Genomic DNA, 21029 nt, shown 5'->3' on the forward strand with positions numbered 1-21029 from the left:
TGAATGTTTTTATCCTGGCAACAGCATATACTTTGCCAGTTTGCAATTCCTTAGATAGGAAACATACAGTTCTTGCTCTGTTTTTGTATAGGATGCCATATAATTCTGTGACCTATGCGACTTTACAAAAATTTACTGTGGAACATTACAGTACATATAAAAAGACCGTCTGTTTAAATATGTGGATGTAAACTGCACAGGAGAAGAATGGTAGGGAGAGTAGCATAAAATGCAGGTCAACTTGCCAATCTCCCCCACCAGCCATACTGTACTGAAGTCTTTGCTTGGCATCATTTTGAAAAGGAGGCACTGCTGTGCACAACATTTGCATGTTTAGTGTACATTTAGAAGCCATTTAAATGGCAGTGAAATTATTTCCCCACATGGGGGAGGTTGGTGGCCAAATGACCCATGCTCCTTGCTCAGCCTGCTGTCCAAGGGCTTACTGTTGGTGGGAAGTGTCAGAATTCCTGCTCTCCCTCCTTTAGGTTCATTGTCTTTAAACCAAACTGAAAGTGATGAGACATATGGGCAAAGGACATCCTCAAATATGGGCCTGAGATCTGAAAGGTAGGCTGTATGACCAACCTATACTGTACCTTCACTAAGTTCTTGTTAGTCTATAGAGCAGACCAGGACAACTGTGATAGTACATTTAGGATCAAAAAGGAGAGAACACTGCATACGAGGGAAGAGTGCACAAAACTGCTTAATCTGCTATTTTAATCTGCTTAATCTGCTTCCATCAGTAAAGTGCCAGTCCGGGAATTTGGGAATTCAGGGATGATCCTGTGCCCACAGTATTTTGAGACTGAACAGTCAGGTTTTACAGAAGTCACAATGGAAATTATAGGTGGCATATGGTCAGCGGATGTGGGGTGTCAGGATGAATTTCTTCTGCTGCTCAGATCATGAGCCACCAGTAGCAGAAATAAAATGTGGTCTCAGTAGATCATTGGTGTGGTATAATATCTCTCTTCCATTGGCTTTTGTGACAGAAGCATGGAGTAATACATAGGTTGTATATGCATTTGATTAGGCAATAATGCAGCTGTGTAACAAGGCTCCATGCTATGCTCCAGGATGTTGTGAGATATCCTGTGGCATAGCACTGTTTCCATGGAGACACTTGCTCACTTGTCAAGGAAACAAAATCAAAAGTGACCAGGACCCCAGTACAAATTTTGTGAACACAATTTTTAGCAAAATAAGGTACAGAGGCTCATGGCCTATATAAAAAAATGGAAAGCATGCTACTTATGTACTTCCCCATAGCACTTAAAGCACTCTCTGGGCAGTTTACAAGTTGATTATGTAGGCTACACATTGCCCCCCCCCCCAAGCGAGCTGGGTACTCATTTTACCAACCTCAGAAGGATGGAAGGCTGAGTTGACCTTGAGCCAGCTCCAAAGAAAAACACACTCCTTGAAAGCTTCCTGGAGGGCTTGGCTTCTTTTTTCTTTGTAAAACATATTTCAGAAGGATGTTTCTGGCAATGCTAGGTGGACACCAAAACAAATGTGGGCCTGCATGTAGTCTAGAGCAATACACATGCAGTAGAAATGAAGCAGTCAGATAAGCACAAACACTGACACAACCATTTAGCACACAATAACAATTCTTGCAATAAATACATGCTACTGTTATTTACCTAAACTCCTACAGAAAAGAAAAAAAACAGCTCAACTGTCCACCAGTCTGGTGCTGAAACATCACACAGTTGACTAGAAGGGCCTTGACATTTCAAAATGAGGGAAAAAGAAAGTGCCACAAATGAAAAATAAGGCACAGTTCTATAGTCAAAAGATCCAGCAATGTGATTTCTGGTGACAGGAGAGTTACTAGTCTGACCCAAGTCTATTCAGATTCTAACACTGATGGCATACATTACAACAGAGACAGCCCTCCTATCTGTCCACCAAACTAGCACCCATCTTGGCTTGTGGTTGTTACACAGAATTCATATGGGACTTCATAAAGCAGGCTTTCTCAAGCTGATGCCTTCAAGATGTTTGGTACTACAAGTGTCATTATCCCTCAGAGTTACTAGGGCAAATGGAAGTTGCAATCCACGTTATCTGGAAAGTACCAGGTTGGAAAGGCCTAGCTGTCATAAAGCCTGTGGGTGGGGAGTTCTAGAAGAATTTCTTTCGTACTAATTTTGTCTCCACGGCTTTAATCTCTCTAAGACTAGCCCAAACATTGTAATATCCATGGTAACTTAAAACATAGGAAATTTGAGCATTTGAGCAGTCCCCTTTGTTTACGTTTTAGAAGCTACTTTAAACATCTGAAGGCATATTTCTACTTTAAAGCATTTTCTGCCTCTGATATTTCAGTCTCTTTTGAGCCTTTGGGACTATCTAATCCAGGAGAGTTTAGCTGTGAGCCTACTGAGACTTCTCACATCCTAGAGCTCTGAGACCCCAACAAGGAGGATTTTGAAAAACTTATAACAAGTGGTTGGCTTCCCTCAAGGCAGCTAGTGAAAGAGCCATTCTCAAATACCTTTAGTGGTAGAAGCAACAGAAGATATTGTGGACTGGTCAGAAATAGGGAACATTAATTATTTTGAAACAACAGTTCCCAGAATTCCATAGCCAGCATGGCCACTGCTATGCAATGGGATTCTAGGAGCTCCATGTTTATTAAACCTGCTTTTTTGGGCAGGGAGCAAGAGATACTTACTTTCGTGTCCTCCTCATTCAACTGAGGAAAGTGAATATCTACAATGAAAAATGTTACTATTCTGTGACAGAACCAAGTTATAGGAACTGCTAGCAAGAAACTGGGCGTGGCAGTAAGCCTTTATCTCTGGGGCATGGTCTTCAAGGGCAATAGAAAGAGGATTTATCTCTTATGAATCCCACAATACATGCAAGTGGAGACAGGGTGCTGAATTCCAGCTTGGTAACTGCCACCACACAAACCTCCACTCTTTTTGCTACTAAAACTGACAACTCAGAGCCAGGAAAAAGTACTATTTGGAATATAATTTCCAGAATCACTTGGCAAACATAGTCACTGGCCATATAGGCTGAGGGATTCCAGAAGTCAAATTTTAAAAAATACAGTAATAGCCCAGGTTCTGTGAAAGGCTAAATAACTCTGTTCTTTCCCCTCATCCCTACAGCTACATCAATGTGGGGAAAACATTTCCATCTCTATATAGTTCAGGGAGGCAACCCTTCAACTCCCTGGGCTAAACTAGATGCTCAAGGTCTCACTACCCAGCTCACTGAGTGAAGGCCTGTCTCACTCCTTTATTACATCATCAATCTGCTGGATGCATTTTTGGTATCACCTGGCAGGACAAAGGTCCAAATAGATTAGTGCTAGAATGAGCTGGAATTTTTAGCATGTATACATTACTGAAACAGTGACATCTACGTTAGCTTGGGCATGTTGTGAGAATGCCTGATGGTTGGATTCCAAAAGATCTCCTATATGGAGAATTAGCACAGGGAAATTGCCCCACAGGGAGACCACAGCTGCGATACAAGGATATCTGCAAGCGGGATCTTAGGAATGGACCTCAGCACATGTGAAATGTTTACATCTGAGTGTTCAGCCTGGAGGCAAGTGGTGCATCACGCCCTCTCCCATTTTGAAGAGACCCTTGTCCAGCAATCTGAGGCAAAGAGGCAGTCCTGAAACCAGCAAAACCAGGGAGCTGGACAGAGGACAGACTGTATTTGCCTTCAGTGTGGAAGGGATTGTCACTCTCGAATTGGCCTTCTCAGCCATACTAGATGCTGTTCCAAGTCCTCCATTCAGAGCACGTTACCATCGTATCTCAAGACTGAAGGATGCCTAACTAATCTGCTGGTGGAGAAAGAAACTGAGCCTCTACCTTCATGTCCAAATTGTTCTTCTTGCTCTGTGCATGGTCAGAAGGAGTCTTGGATAGAGATGGGTATGAACCATGCTTCAGCACTTTGGTGTGGTTTGGCAGAGATGGGTCCATAGACATTGCATGGGTTCCCCAGATTCCTTGCCTCCTTCTGCCACTCAAAATCCCAACCTCTGGCTCCACAGCCAGATACCTAAACCACTGAGCTATCCAGCCACCTAAAGAATGTGTAGCCACAGAGAAATCCCCTAATTGGGGATCAGCACCCAAACCACAAAAAATGTTTCACATTTTCCATGTCATCACACATTGGCAAAAAACATACACATCTATTTTGTTGTATTTACGACAAATGTTGTATTCTTGTATATGCGAAACATGTTTCTTAGTTGGAATATTTAGGTACATATACCTGAGCTGTAACTAGGGCAGGAGACGGAGCTTTTGCCCCTGGGTACCAAATGGAGAAGGCGCCAAAATCTAGAGATGAAGGCACCATACCAGCAAATGTTAGGAAAGTAAACAGCAATACCTCCCAAAACTATTCACTTTCCCCTTTTTTGAAAGCATAAACTTTCTCTTTTTTGGAGGGGAGATACGTACCATGGTTTACTCCTACTTTTCTTTTCTTAGTGACAGCATTGATATATATTATACATGATATGCATGTGTCTGTTTACTATTAATTACAAGATATATAGATTTCTGTGTTGTTGTTTTTACTAAAATTCCCAGCTGCCTGGGATATTCTGGGAATTCTATTCCAAAAATAATTATCTGCACACCTCTATTACATGCATATCCCCCCTTTCCTGCAAGCAGCTCTCAATGTAGCTTGTGTATTTCTTTCCTTCCTGCCGTTTGTCCTTATAGCAACACAGTGAGGTAGGATAAACTAAGAGAGGGAGAGAGAGAGAAACAGATTAGCCCAAGATCACCTAATGAACTTCATGGCTAAGAAGAGACTTAAAGTGCCATCTCCTCAACCTTTATTGAACCACTACATCATGCTGCCTTTCTACAAAGGGAACATTATGTGACTTTTGTGCATTGTACCCTCTATATTTGGAAGTGATTTCTGTGGAGAAAATGTTAATGTTTGAAGTGGTCCTAGGGTTCTTCAGTCTTCTGATAGAGACAGCAGCTACTTTTAGTCCCTGGAGCATTATGAGGGTCAAATATTTGTCACTGCAAGTTTGTTGTATATTGTACTTCAAAAGAAATATTCTGGATATTGTAAATACAAAGTTTAAGTAGCTCACACACATGCAAGTTCATTTAATAAAAATTTATAAAAGAAAGCAGCCTGGATTCCCTTGAAATTACAGAGTCTGCTGTGGCTTTTACAACTTTGTTTTAATGAAAGTGTTGTCATGGTTGCACATAAACATTCATAAACTTGACAAACTGCAGGGAACTTTAAGGGGAAAATCTGGCCCTATATTGATGTTTTTGTCATGTAATTTCTTCTTGTAGACTCCACAAAGAAACTGAAAGATGTTTTGGAAGAGTTTCATGGAGATGGTATCCTCTCAAAATATAATCCAGAGCAGGTAAGGACAACTAAGAGTGGACATATTCCTAGACCTAGGTTGACTAAAAAGCTCCTCAGTGTGTTGACTCGTTTACATAAGATTTATGAGGGGCCAATCAAATCAACCAGTGTTTACAATGAGATGTGTGAGCCTTTGAGCTACTATATACAGAAGTCTTCCTCAATCTGGATTTTTAAAAAAATTTAAGATTTTCTTTTAAAAGTATCACATGACAAAAAATGTATTTCACAGCCAAATTGGATGTAATGCTAAGCACACTTTTAGCAACCACATTACTTTTTTTAAAAAAATGGTAGAAAACATGAGAGAGAAGGATGTAATTCCATCAGAGGAGAAAGTGAGCTCTCTTTCTGGAGCGACTAGCACCAGCTTCTGTTACATTTCAGAATTTCCTCTATCAAATCATAAGAAAATGCAGATCCGTAATTCATTATTAAAGAACAAGAATATCAGTATAGTTGTGCATAGATGCTATGATTTTAAATTTTGAGATATAATTGTGCATAGATGCTATGATTTTAAATTTTGAGATGGAGATGAGAAGCCTATGATTTGGTGGGGACTTGGAGAGGGCTTTCTCTGTTGCTGCTCCCAGACCTTGGAACTCCCTACCACAAGAGGCCAGGATGCAATCATCTTTCCTGTCTTTCTGCATGTGGGCGAAGACCTTTCTCTTCATGCAAGCTTTCTCTGAGTGACTAGCTGACTGAGTGGGGTGTGTAAATGCACCTTCCTGCTTTGAATTTCGTTTTGGTGTTGCTTGTATTTACTATTTTTAGTGTGAAGTTTGTTTGATGCTTTCAGTATTGTATACTCAGTGTTGTTAGCTTTACATGCTATCTATTAATTATGTAAGTCACCTTGGGTCCTTTCTAAGGAGAAATCTGGGTAAAAATATTTTAAATAAATAAATACTTTAGAAAAAGTATTAAAGACACATGTCTTTTTTTTATTAAATTAGAGTGGGTCACATTACCCATTTTTTATTTCTCAAAGTCAGTAGCATCAGTTCTTTTTCCTCTTATTTTTCCTCTTCACCGAAAGCTGGAAAAGTTGGGGTGGGAAGCATTACTTAATTCATTTGTACTAAACCACCAGAACTGCTTACCCAGCTTGGCTGGGAGATTCCAGGGGTTTCAGTCCAAAAAACAAACAAACAAACTTTCCTAAACTTTTTCCTCTTCCTCTTAAGGAGAAAGCAAGGGAGAAAGATGAAGTAGAGGAAACTTTTACCTTCTCCCCGCAAAAGAAAATTAAGTGGGAAAGGCTAACTGAGAACATTGTTGTTCCTCACTACAGTATATCCCGCTTGTCAGAGTTTTCCTCACATTCTGAGAACTGTATATTTTTACTAGGGGAGAAGAAGGGCACGGAAACACAAGGAAGCAGAGCCTATCTTTACCATTATAGGAAAAGGATATTAGTAGGAACAGTAATAGTAGGTTGTTCCTAGGTAAGAAAAATAAATAGCTGCAAAGCTTTTCAGGCATACAAAAGACTCCCGAACTGAAGAATACAGAATGAAATTAAAGGGGCAATGGGCACAAAAAAATCTGTGAGGAAACTCTTGACACATGAAGCAATTATGAGGACAAGGCAACAAAAGAAGCAGCCCAAATTGCCACTGTGCTACCTATTAAGGAGAGTGCTTGTTAGGCACTTAGGAGAGGGCAGGGAAAGTGCTGTGTTGTGGATGGCTGGAAGTGGGCGGTTTTGCTCTCTGCCGTGGGTGCACATGCAGCAGATTGTATCTCACAGCAGGAGACATTACTGTGATTGTTGTCCTTGCACAAAGCAACTGATGTAGGTATAATTCATTACTACCTGCTCAGAGAAATTACTGCATTTGCCATTGCATTTAATGACTAATTGCTTTTGAATTCTCTTTGAAGAACTGATTTGCTTTCCAGCAGAGGATGCGGAGGAAGCTGACCATAAAAAAGTATTCAGGAGGGTGTGGGGAGGTATTTTCCCACATTCTTTTTGTGACATTAACTTTGTGTTTGTTCAATGGCTCTCCCACTACTTCTTTTCTGCAGTAATGACCTGCTGCTCAGAATTATACCACTGCAGGTCTCTTCCCACCTTACTCAGGAAAAGCCATTGGAGAGTTATTATTCCCCATTGTTAGAGGGGATATCCCATGATTGCTGACAGGCAGGTCAAGAACATACTTCTGCAATCTGCAACATGAGTTTTAGATTCCTGCTAGAGCTTTATAAGGATGTCTAGTTCAAGTCTGGTTTAAGAATGAAAGATCATCAGAAGGGAGAATAGAGGTGTTAAGATTGTCCATTCGGAGTTGGTATCTGGACAGGAGACTGAGGAGGTACACACATCACTTCGTCACAGTCTTCCACTCTACAACAAGATGTATTTTTTTCTATTGAAATTACACTAGTTACTTCTGTATGTATTTGAAGTTGTACATCTATATTAGCATGTGTACATATAATGTAAATATAATGTAAATATGCATACTCTTCTGTCCTCTGGGGAAGAGGGGTTAATGCATTTCTTCTTTTCTTGTTATGTTTAAGAACTCACTCTTGGGTTAGATGTATCTCGAAAGGTGTGGCTGCCACCTTCCCTTCTGTGGAGTAATCACAATTGCTCGGCTCCCTTTCTAATATCACTTATACAGTGCCTAGATCAAATTATGAGTACCTCTTGCTTAACATCCCCCAAAACACATGCAGACATGTTCACATGCAAACATATTTCCCAGTATTGTCTTCTTTCTTTTTAATCTTTCTTTTTAAAAAATCTCTTTCTTGTTAATCAGGGCAAAATTTGATCTGCATTATTTGTTGATTTATCTATAATTGTTTTTGTATAGTTTTTACCTAATGCCTTGTAAATGACTTAAAGAATTTAAAGAATAAATTTGTTTTATTTAAAAAAAAACAAAAAACACCCACAATATTAAAATGTTATCTCAAATAAAACCACCACTGGGTGGAGGCTGGGAAACAGGGGCAAAAAATGAATGAAGAGACAAAGCAATTAAAAAAAATCACTCAGGCCTAAAGATCAAGCATGTAAAACAGCCTTAACCACCTAATGCAATGTGAAATAGTCTTTCCTTCTGTCAGAGCTCATCTGGAGATGGGAACAAACATAAATGGTGGCAAGATACCATGCTGCCTAAGGCAAAGATGGCACTTCTTCCTCCCCTGTGCAGAAGCTGACCTGATGAACATTTGAATCTTATGTCAAGACTGGCAAAAATATAGGTTCCTCTACCACACAGTCATGAGAACAGATGCACTACACAGCATCCTAAATGTGTGAATTGTCTCTGTCCAGTGGAGTAATCCTTTCCGTTCCTTCTGCTGCTCAGCACTTCACTGAATTTTGCTTTTCTTTTTCTACTCTTCCTTTCCTCAGAAGCAGGACCCTCTGAACCAAGTAAGATTTGTTTTCTGTGTGCTAGTTATCATGCGATATTTACATGTTGCTTTGCATGTTTGCTTCGGCATAAGCGCAGAACTCTGAAAATCAAGTCCTTATACCATGTCACATCTGTCGGCACTGTAAAAAAAACAGTAAAGTGTCAAGGCTTCATCTATATTTTTAGGGCATTCAGGTATAGTGGGCTAAATCTGCAGAGACATTTTGCCATTCTGGCCCAGTGAGTACTAAATTGATGTCATTATTTTTTCCCCATAATCCATTAAGAATATTGCTTTCCACAGATGGGAATCATTTGGTAGAAATTGTGCAGCTATGAATGTAAAGATGTTCGTACATATGAATGCTAAATCAGCTTTTTCCTTAAACCCATCTGTTTTGTAAGCACAAAGTCAAGTTTGCCTGCCCCAAGCCATCAGTTTTTCTTCTACATACACCAAAAACACACTTAGTTCTCTGAGTGTATGATTGTGTGTAGCCCAAACAGAACCACTTAAGAACAGGACTGTAGACTCACCATGCTCCATGGAACTCCAGGGGTTGGGAAAGGCTGAAGAAATCTCTAGGGTAGAAACCTAAGGATTCAACAAAACAACACCCCACTTCAGGATACAGAGTGCTCTGGGGTGCAGCAGAAAACCAGAATGAAAGCAGAAGGCAATGGAGTATTTTGGAAGAATGCATGCCTGGCTGGTCAGTTGAAACACTGAACCATAACTGCAACACTGTGTTGTAAATCCTATGTCTCCACCTCCATTCCATGCTGATATCAAGAACAGCAGAAGAGAGGCTCAAACGCAATTTCTAGGGCATTGCATGAATACCTTTCAACAGAACATGAATTCAGGTTGTTGAGTCAGTGAGAATGTTCAAGATGAGAAAAAACACTTACCTGGTGGACTGGGGATCTATAGTTTCCTGGCAACAGTGTTGTGTAGCTGATCTGCTGATCACTGGGTAAATTTCCGCAAAGAACATAGCAGTCCTTCTACAGCTTTGTGGATTCCTATTCAACAAGTGAAAGATTATATTATTATGTCATAAAGAGAGTTTTTCCATATTTCTCAAAGGACATTTTGTTGTCTAACATTACCTTGAAAATTGTGAATCTCCTATTAACTGTAGGCTGTCAGCCATCCTTCTTAGGGCTCAGATCATAGGAAAACTGAATGCTCCAGCCAGCCAGTCTACATATCTGCTTTCTATATTGTAAACTGATGAATGCTCAAAAAGAAGCAAATGTAAAAGGTGTATGTGTTTGAATGGGAAGTGTTGCTCAGAGCTTGGAAGTATTATTTTAATGGATTCTAGGGCACCCCATATCCTCAGCCAGTATGTCTATGGGCCATACAGACCAGATTTTCATGAAAGTAGAGTCCAAAACAGTCCCTTTCCAAGCTCTAGCCTCAAATTAGCAAAGCTTCTTTTTCCAGTGCCATTCAAGGAGACCCCAAATGAACTCTGCAAGATGTCTTGCTCCACCTTTATGATGACTCATATGCACTTGTGAAGAATTTTAGTTGCATTTCTGATCCAGGTGTTGCTGCTGTTGCTGCTGCCCATGTATGCATGTCGTCCAGTAGACAACACTGCTGTTTATATATGTAGACATGCTTTGTTGTGTTTTGTGTTGTGTACACATAGTGTACAATTTGCAATGTAACACTTATCCAATGGAAAAGAGAGATTTTCAGTCATATAATAGTGTTACATAACTCCTGCATTGTAATTCTGCTGTACACTTATATATGTATATGCTTCAGTACATATACCTACTTTGTGTTAAGCATCAGATGCAGCTCAGTGCATTCTTGCTGTATATGATATCTCTTCTATGTGCATGTTTATAATCTGGTATTTTTCTCACTGCTTTCTGTTGGAAAGGTAGATTTTAGTGAATACATAGTATGCCATTTGTGACTATTCCCTGTATTGATTCTTGGGATCTCATACATGTGTATCTTCTCTGTCTAACAATCTGTTTCCTAAGTCTTAAAACCTGGTCCTGTGCAGCATGCACAAAAGCTGGTCCCCACCTCCAGGGTTTATGAATTTCAACATATTTGTTAATTTTCCCTGATTTGTTTTCCCAGGGTTCTGGGTTCCACCATTGCTACTACCACACCCAGTACTATCTGAATCTTCATGAAATTCAATTACACACCATTGACATGAAAATATCCCTTTGGCACCACTGCTCATCATGCACAGGGAACAGCATGGCTATCTATTTCTCTTTGCACAGGGCAACACCATTCAAATCCTGCTCCTTAATCTAAAGTTGTCACCTTTCCCATAGCTGTGGCTCTGTTACACAGTTCAAATATATAATTAATTATTATGTGCCACCAGGTCCACTCCAACTTATAAGGGCCCTTTTAGAATTCTATAGCCTTAAACTGTAGAGAAGTGGTTTGCTAGTCCCTCCTTCTCCTGTTGCTCTTGGAGCATGCAGCATGCCCAAGGCCACACACATGAAAGAGCACACAAGCCGATCAGCCACACAACCTGAAGGTGAGCTCAACTGGCTCCTGCCCCAGGAGACACAATGAAGAGTTGTATTCCCAACCCAGAGGCATCAAAGATCAAGCTGTATCAGCTCTATCCAAATACACATACTGCATATTTGAAATTATGTGCTGACCAGAACTGAGGATGAATCAAACGCAGTAACTCAAGAGTTAAATGTAGCAAGTAGCTCATTTTCAAAGTACTGTAGCGACAGCCTTCCTTTCCATCTTAAGAGATATTATGTGCCCAAGCCTGGAAAATTACTTTGTTAGATTACAACTACCCTTTCTCCCTTTTAAGCTTAGCCAGCAGTTATACTTGTGGGAGAATACAAAGAGTTGTATTTCAGCAAAATAACTTTTCTAAGGTCTGCAATAGATTACCAAAAAGGAATGTCATTATGAACATGAAAATTACTTACGTCTTTATGCAGGCTTTCTCTAGTTATATGCTCCTATTGATCTGGTCATACACTTCCTGTGACACACTCTTTGGTCTCCGTTCACAGTTTTGCAATTTTTTTCTTAAGAGAACAGTTGAGTATGGCAGAAGGTCTGAGCTACTGGTACACATGCCGTTAGCAGGACAGAAGAGAAATCTAGGTGGGATTCATAGTTTCCCTATATTTCGCAGTTACCATAGCAGTAAAAACCATGTGTCACAGTTACTACAATTTTCAACAGTTAACTAAATTAATTGTTTTTATTTATGTATGTCTACTTCCAATAGTTTTATTGCAAATGTCCTGCTTTTAAAGCATGTTATAAATTATCAATAACATGTTATAAATGATCAATATAATAACAGAATGCCTATAGATACATGCATAGATACATGCATATCCTTCTCAAGAAAAACAGCCTTTCATTTCTATCATAATGGTATCCAGGTTCTTTGGTGGAGTGATTGGTGGCATAGAAGTATGCAGAATTGAAAACCGCTGGTGTAAATAAAAAACATTTCTGACATTCTGACCACATAACTGGGATGTTACTTTCCTCCCTTCTTCGTCATAGCCTATTGACTATGAAGGATTCCAGCTCTTCATGAAAACCTATCTGGAGGTGGAAATTCCTGAGGAGCTCTGCCAGCACCTCTTTATGTCCTTCAAACGAAAAATCTGTCAATATTCTCCAGAAGGCCAGCGACAAAATTCCAGTGGTCCACAACTCAGCAATCCTGGTGAGCAACATCTCTATCTGCTTCAACCTTCACTAACATCCACACAGTGAATCAGTACTTTGCTTGCAAGATTATAATTGTCAATGCTGCATGTTCAGGGAAACCAGAACTAAAAAATGAAGCTGGTCTCATTTCCAAGGTCTTCTTTTGCAATATTGTTTTTGAGAGGAATAAATGGACCTGCAACAAAATATTGTCATGCAGGGTTCTCCTGTGTTCAGAATTCTAGCCATTCACCTTTCAGGACACTTCTTTAATCTTCACCCATTTTTCTGTTCCCTTCACTCTCTGTCAGTCAACATGCTATTGAGCATGCTCAGTCCTCATGAGCTGGCTACTGCCTTCCTCTGACTGGAGTTTCCCTTTTTTTTTATTTTATTTTTGTAGTTCTGTACTTGCAGCAAAGTACTGCAAGAAAATTGACCAAGCAGAATAAATACATTATAATCACATTCCTCTGACACCAAGGCTGAATAGTGACAGCAAGTGTGGTTCCCACGAAGAAGGTAATGAAGAATTTCATCTTTCTCAACTAAAAGGGTGCCTCAACATATTCAAACATTCTATTTAAAAAATTGGCCGGTGCTGGGAATTTTTCACTTCTGATCAAAAATGAGAAGACAAGTACGCCACCCCATCCCATTCAGCAGTATTAGCAAAACAAAAAACTAACAAAAAAACACACTTGTATTCTATCTAAAATCTTTGCCTTTAAAATACAAAATATTGAGCAGAATATTGTTTGCATATGCAACTGTGGAAGGACAGTTACCTGAGTGTTCTCCCCAACAGGCTGTCACTCAAGTTACCAGTTTTGTACTGGTTGTAAAACTAATACAATTTCTGTGGAAAATTGTTGGCTAGAGGGCAAAAACAAGAGCATGGTTGCCTTTTCATGTGCAGTTTTTCTTAACAGAGTTTGGGCATTGTATTTTGTGCAATTTGACCAAACTCCGGGAGGCAGTGAAAGACAGGAGGGCCTGGCATGCTCTGGTCCATGGGGTCACAAAGAGCCAGACACGACTTAACGACTTAACAACAACAACAACAACAACATTTTGTGCAAAATAGTTTGTAAATCTGAAGTAGAAGTTTCTCTCTTTTACCGTTTTTGTGCAAAATAGATTTTCCCAGTTTTTTTGAAAGAAAAATTCCAGAATTAAATATGTAACTACAATTATTGTGACCTTACTGAGTAAGAAGAAACCCTTTGACATTTTTCATTCTTATTCCCAAGAATGAAATGTGAAGATTTGCATCCTGTTTCACTTGTTAACAACTCAGAAACTAAACAAATGTGACTTAAGAGCTAGCAAATAGAAAAGCAGACATTTTACCCCGTGGATGAAATCAACTGTACCATGACCGATAATCCACATGTCCTGAGAATTAACTTGTCAAGTTAACTGGAGCTGTAGATAGTCACTCAAGCTTCACATCTCTTAAGATTTTGGAGTGTACAACAGCAACCCCAGTGTTTGGCAGGTAACAGTGCTTGGAAAAGTTACTTTTTTGGACTACCTTTCTAAGAATTCTCTAGTTCAAAGAATCTGAAAATCATACTCTGAAAAAGGTAATGTTCCTGAGGGTTAGTAGGCTGTATGCAAACTCTGAATTGGACAATATAAACACTAGGAGTCTGTCCTTCTGCTATTTGTTTCTCAGAGTAGTACTTAACTCTCTTTCTGCCTTCCATCTTGCTGACCCTCCAGCTCTCCACTGGTCTGAGTTTCTCCCTGTCCTCTAGTCAGATACTGAGCTAGGATTTAATAATGGTTAACTGCCATGTCTTGTAATAAATGTTGCATTAAACATTTGTTGGACTGATTGCAATAAACATTTGGCATCTTTTGCTAACGTGTGTTTATTCTTTTGTTCGTGTATTCAGAGTCCAAAACTCTAGATACAGGTATCTCCATCCAGACGGAAGTTGCTTGTGCTCCTGTTACAGGTATCTGTTTTGAGTGCTAAGAGCCTTGGAAATCCCTATTCCACACTGGACAGGGAACTGTATTCATCTTAAAATACAGTGCTCCCTTGCTTCCCACCCCCACCCTGGTTTCTTTTTAAACTAGGGACTCCCCTTTCTCTGGAATCCTGCTCAGTGAAACATGCAGCAGCAAAGTAAACATGTCAAACAAACCGTGCCTAGGTGCCAAGACTTTTAAAAACTCTCCCCCATTATTTCTGCATGGCCTGGCATTTGTAAGCAATGTGTCATGCCAAAATTATTGCTATGGAATGATGTCTTTCTTTTAGTCCTCCATTGCTGGTATTACCACGAAATAGCATCTCTATCATCTCAGTAAGCTATAGAAATGGATGAAAGGAAACAGATCCTCTCTTCTGTGACATGCACAGCTATTGTTCAAGCACATTTTAGGAAATGAAAAGAAATGATAAAAGTGTATGGGTAAAGAATTAGTGCAGGGAAATTGTCCCAGAGGGAGACAACAGCTGCGATACAAGTTTATCAATAAGTGGGATATGAAGGCCTTAGGAATGGACTCAACAGATGGGAAATCTTGACATCTGAGCAATCAGCCTGGAGGCAGGCGGTGCATCATGGCCTCTTCCATTTTGAAGAGCCCCTTGTCCATCAGGCCGAGGCCAAGAGGCAGTCCCGAAACCAGCAAAATCAGGGAGCTGGACAGGGGACAGACTGTATTTGTCTTCAGTGTAGAAGGGATTGTCACTCTGGAATTGGCCTTCTCAGCCACACTAGGCGCTGTTCTAAGTCCTCCGTTCAGAGCATGTTACCATAGTTTTTCGAGATGAAAGGATGCCTAATCTAAAAATGGGTAGAGAATTCTTTAAAAGAGCTCAGAAGTTCTCTGAGAGAACATCACTTTGCTTTGATCTCAGTATTATGTTCTTAGGTGACAAAGAAGATACTAAGAGGTTGCTAAAGATTTTTAAAAAGTATCAGATTATAAAGCAGTCATTCTGCAAGCACTTTGAAAACAATGCAATGATAAATAGAAGCCAACATGGATTTCTCAAAACAAATCCTACCAGACTAATCTTATCTGGGTTTTTTATCTAGTAACCTCCCTGGAAGGGACGTGGTGGTGCTGTGGGCTAAACCGCAGAAGCCTGTGCTGCAGGGTCAAAAGACCAAGCAGTCGTAAGATCGAATCCACGCGACGGAGTGAGCTCCCGTCGCTTGTCCCAGCTCCCACCAACCTAGTGGTTCGAAAGCATGCAAATGCAAGTAGATAAATAGGGACCACTTTGGTGGGAAGGTAAGAGCGTTCCGTGTCTAAGTCGCACTGGCCATGTGACCACGGAAGATTGTCTTCGAACAAATGCTGGCTCTATGGCTTGGAAACGGGGATGAGCACCGCCCCCTAGAGTCGAACACGACTGGACAAAAATTATCAAGGGGAACCTTTACCTTTACCTTAACCTCCCTGGCAGATGATAGGAATACTGTAGACATAATATATTTTATGTCTACAGTATTCCTACCAACTGCCAGGGCGGTTACTACTTCAGCAAAGCTTTTGACAAAGTGCCTCATGACATTCTGATTAGCAAGCTACTAAGTGTTGGCTGGGTACACCAACTATCAGGTACTGTAGATTATCAGGTAGACAGACACCAACTATCAGGTAGACAGCTGCTTACAGAATCATACAGAGAATGTGCTTGTCATAAGTTCCTTCTCAAACTTGGAGGAGATAACAAGCAGGGGTACCACAAGGCTCAGTCCTGGTCCTGGTGCTCTTCAACAGTTTTATTAATGACTTGGGCGAGCCTGTATTTGTTGGATCTACATGAGACATGGGCTCCTGCATCCAGGACACTAAGTAGCAGTTCTTGTCCAAGGTGGACATCTCAAATCGCAAGCAGCCCCAAGGGCCTAGCTGGTATGTATAGAATAATGTGCTTCCATAAAGATTATTGACTGTATCCTGTGTTTGGATTATAGGAATCAATGGCAAAACTCTCCTCAGTACGATGGGAAGGCACACACCTGAATCCAAAAGCTCTCAGGCAAACCTGCCAGACCAGCATTCAGCATCTCTGTGCCCCACTCCAGCTGCCAACGCCAATGCCCTTGGAAATGCCTCACCCAGCTGGTCAAGATCATCATCACAAAAATCCACTGCTGGCACCCCCTCTGCTCACAACTCCTCAGGGTCCTCCAAGATCTCCTCAGGTTCTTTGCTTAGCCCACAGTCCCCGGGTGAGCTCTGTCTCTGTTCAGCTCTTGGCAAGTCCTTCTATAAATGCCTACCTTTTTATCAGAACTTGGCATTGTTACATGTTTGAATGCTAGCTCCCTGGCTCCCTGGCACCAAAGCCCAAGGCTGTGCTAGCTGGGGGGATTCTGGAAACTGCCTCCCCACTCCATAAAGCAAGTTTTCCAAGCTGTATATTTGCTAGACTTGTCCAACTGCAGCTGTTGAAAGCAGCATTGTAGACTGAGCAACTTCCCCAAGTTATCTTGTTCTGTCAAAAGTTATCCTTTTGAACTCTGTGAGAAATTGTAATGCAAAAATGTCAACATCAACCCAAGCAGGTGATTTTGAAAACCAATCCATTTGTGGAGTCAATAATGTATAGTTATTGATTTATAGTCCCCTTTCCACAGGCTCTCGCACATCCATCTGCTGCACAGAGGCACTCAGGGACTCCTGGGAGTTCCCTATGAAATAATGTGGTTTTTGTCTCTTGACAAACATAGGGCTGAATTTGCAGCAAGCCAGTTTCTCTGTAGCAATGTCACTGGCTGCCTGGACTCAGCTGTGAGACCCCATTTCTATTCCAATCCCAGTAGATTCTGTAGCATCTGTGTACCATCAGATGTTTGCATTTGGTGAGGGGGGTGGGGTGATCTGTTTTCCTCCTGAGATTGTACGAACCAGCATCTGACTCCCACACAGTCAGACTGGGGCAGCCATGTGGGGTAACTCACTGCCTCCAGAGTACTCCCTTATGCCAGAGAAGGTTGAGCAGAAGGGAGGAGGCAAATACCTTGAGCTCCTTGAAGCTAGTACTTACCTCAAATATCTCCACCTCCACTGGTTTCAGATTTATTTGTGCACGACTTCCTTCATTGCCATTCTCTCACTGTGCTCAGAAAAGCTATATTTTTGACTGCTGTTCCCTGAAGCCCTCAGCCTGCATGCATGCTGAGGGGTTTGGAGACCTCTGGTCTGAAATGTTACATTTCCAAGCCTCACCATTTGACTAAGATCTTCCTTGTCTCTTTTATTGTTTTCTATAGGCTACATCTTCTTTCTCAAATACTGTGTCATTATTGTATATTGCTTTTAGCACTGTTTGACCATAGTTTTAAAGGCCAAAATCCTGTTGGGGAAAAACAGCACGTATAAGAGCAATCACCCACTGCCTCTTCCATTGTCACTTGCCATCTTTCACGTGACCAAATTAATGACTAGATGTGTGATTCCTTCCCAAATCAGAGAAGCATAGCTGCCTGGTAGCAAAGGTAGGCTGGTTTGCACAATTGTCTACTTAGACCATGTGGGACCGACAGGATTCTGACCATCATTTGTATTACGAACAGGCCAGGGAATGAGAAAGATGGCCTTATTGCCTTCAGTCACTAGAGAGTGATGAAAACAACACAGTTCTATATAAAGCTTTCTTGGAAGTGAGAAGTCAGGTGGAGGGGAAATATTCTACCTCCAAAAATGGGAGGTTGGTTCTGCCCCACTTGCAACAGTTCAGTTGTTGCTTAGCTTAACTGTTTCACTTTACAATAGTTTATATGGCTGTTTTAAAAAAAGCATAGGACTGGGTCAGTAGTGTACATTTGTGAATCCTTCCTGCGATCTTTACAGGGCTTAGAAAATTCCTAGAACTGACCAGCCAGTGGATTCTAGAAGCTGCTGTCCAAAATAATACATGTTTCCAAGTACTTGATCTTTGGCTTTAGGTTGCATAAAGTCAACCTAAATATGGCACAAGGTTTTAAGATTCTCTCTACCTGACAACATGATTCCAACATTGGCTCTAAAACATAATCTGTGGGCCTTTCTGTCTCCTTTCCTAGGCTCCAGAAGCTTGGAGAAGAAATTGCCCTTCAACCTTCGAAAGAGCCACATCTCCTTGAAACCAGCCAGTCCACACCCACCAGCCCCATCACTGGCTCAGGTAGTCTACCTGAAGGACATTGTCTGCTACCTGTCACTGCTGGAAAGGGGACGGGCTGAGGATAAGCTGGAGTGTAAGTGCTTGGGAGACAGGAAGAATGTATGTGACCGAAGGCATCATATACAGCCATGGTCAAGAGCGGCAGAGGTGGTGGGTGGGAGAAATGGGTGGGTTTGTGGTTCCAGGGGGAGTTAGCAAAGGCTGGAAAGCTGCAGCTGGGAGCTCAAGCATGTTCTATGCAAGAGATTGGAAAGTTACTTGTTTAGACTATAGGTGCCATGGTGGCTTGGGAATTCTCATGGAGTTGTAATTTTTTTAAATATAACTGTTTCAAGCTGAGTATGAATGAACCAAATGACAAGCCCTTTCCAATACAATGTGAATGGGGTATCTGAAACCCTCTAAATGTTCTTGGGCTCCTATTAGCATTCTCAAACATGCCCAAAAATCATAGTTGATGAGAGCAATAGTCCAATGAAATCTGAAAAGTCAGAAGTTCCCCACGTCTCTGGTAGAGTTTATGGGTAGTTATGTTGGTTACATGGCATTGACTGAAATTCTGTTGTTTAGTATAGTAAGTTGCAACTGGAATAGGCACAGCAGGGATTTGTTGAGTCAATTCCTCTGTAAATTCCATTGATTCTGTTGGATTACTCTATTTGTGACTTTCTATGTTAAGCAACAGGATATTGGCCACTGTGTAGGGAGGTTGTTTTGTTAGCCCATATCTTCTATTATATGGCCTTTTAAATTCTCTTAGATCAGAGATTTAATGACAGACCTAAAGTTATGGAGCTTTTTCCAGGATTCAGATTATGAAACTCATAAATTCCACACACACCCCATCTGTCTTAGAATTGTAGCCAAATCATTTCTCCCATTGCCATGTCAAATGTGCAGTTTACAAAACCTTCACAGAAGGTCAGGATGTGCACCTCACACTCCTCCACCTCTTACCTTTGTGATTTCAGCCCTGCCTTTTTTGCCAGTCTCTGTGAGATGCATCAGTTTCATCTTTGTTTGAATGTCCCCAAGTGTAGCAGACAGCTCAGATTACTTCCCGTTAGAACCAAAAGATATGAGAATTACTAGACTCTTAAAACTCATCTGTCCTTGTCTAGAAGAATATTGACACTGAAAAATGCAACTAAAATCCATAGATTTGCATCATTTTCAAAAACACAGGAATAACACACATACACCCAAACTTCAGTGACATGAAATATTGGAATACTGCCACATTACTTCCAAGCCTTTCTCTAGGTGCTACCAATCAAAGACTTTCTGCATTGTTCCATTGCTCCCTCTGTAGTAGAGGGCAGGTTATAAATTGAAGAGACATTTACAGTAGTGCTTCTAGATGAAGGTTTTGCTTTGTAATTGTCCCACTCAATTCAGGGAAATTTTGACAGGCATGACCCAATTGTTAGCCCTGATATCTTCTATTTGTTAATTTGTTTTCCCATGGCTTCTTCTGCTCTGGATCCTTCATAAAACTCAGTGAATGAGCTAGGGGAATTTCAGAGTAAAAGCTTACTCTGGAAGTATCCCTGTGTCAAATCACCCACTACTTTAGCCCAGGAGTCCCCAACCCCCGTGCTGTGGACCAGTGTCAGTCCATGGCCTTGGAAGAACCAGGCCACTGAGACAGATTTTCTAGGGCTGAAGGAACATGCGTGTGCGCACTCCCTCATGCACACATGCACTCTTGCAAGCACATACACATGGATGCCCGCTTGCCTCCCACATGCATGCACCCCCTGCCTCCTGCACGCATGCATGCCCCCTTGTATGCCCCCCACATGCACAAATGCACCATGCACACATGGACAGACATCTGCCGGCACCATCCCGGTCCTTGGGAGAATGATCTCCAACTACTGTAAACTGGTCCCTGGTGTCAAAAATGTTGGGACCCTCTGTTTTAGCCACCCCTAAAATCCAGATGCTGAGGAATCATCACTAAAATCAACTGAATATTGAACATAATGGCTGAAATCCTCTTGTGTAAGCTTCACTGCATAGCTGAGGATGTCATCAGATGCAGATTTTTTTATATATATATGATATTTCCAATTCTCACACAGATCCACACAGGGTGAAAGATTCCCTTTCACCATTAGGAAACCATTGGGAGCCACTGGATGCTGACGGAGGTCTTAAATTTCCAAAAATTGCTGCTGCTGTGATGACTTTACCAGAGTGGTTGTTTTCTGAAATCAAAGCACACTGTCCCACAGCCCTCAATGGCTTCCCCATAAAGATGGGGATTTTGCAGGTGCCTTGGGACCTTCGTGGGAGGAATGAGAAAATGCTTTATTTCCACCACCCCACCAAGAAAAAAAAATCACTATGCCCGATGAACCTTATACAGCAAAGCTAT

General features: G+C 41.1%; 1 protein-coding gene and 1 long non-coding RNA gene across 9 annotated transcripts in view; one reads left to right on the forward strand and one right to left on the reverse strand.

Annotated features, from left to right (window-relative positions):
* The window catches only part of DGKG (diacylglycerol kinase gamma), a 203679-nt gene that overhangs the window by 90508 nt on the left and 92142 nt on the right, over window positions 1–21029 (forward strand). For 4 of the 8 annotated variants that reach the window (XM_078389296.1, XM_020787345.3, XM_072995842.2 and 1 more), the window contains exons 3-8: window positions 5331–5407; window positions 8801–8821; window positions 12352–12517; window positions 14406–14468; window positions 16452–16709; window positions 18546–18719. In XM_078389296.1, coding sequence (XP_078245422.1) covers window positions 5331–5407; window positions 8801–8821; window positions 12352–12517; window positions 14406–14468; window positions 16452–16709; window positions 18546–18719 — 759 coding nt within the window. The remainder of the gene's footprint in view (window positions 1–5330; window positions 5408–8800; window positions 8822–12351; window positions 12518–14405; window positions 14469–16451; window positions 16710–18545; window positions 18720–21029) is intronic. The other 4 variants (XM_078389297.1, XM_072995845.2, XM_078389298.1 and 1 more) reach the window with 3 other exon arrangements.
* LOC140706003 (uncharacterized) lies at window positions 7925–9844 on the reverse strand. Its single transcript, XR_013543051.1, has 3 exons — window positions 9717–9844; window positions 9342–9399; window positions 7925–8944 (listed from the first exon to the last, which is right to left on the reverse strand). It is a non-coding gene; the product is annotated as an uncharacterized LOC140706003 (long non-coding RNA).

Source organism: Pogona vitticeps, chromosome 3 (genome assembly GCF_051106095.1).
Source record: "Pogona vitticeps strain Pit_001003342236 chromosome 3, PviZW2.1, whole genome shotgun sequence".
Taxonomy (NCBI): domain Eukaryota; kingdom Metazoa; phylum Chordata; class Lepidosauria; order Squamata; family Agamidae; genus Pogona; species Pogona vitticeps.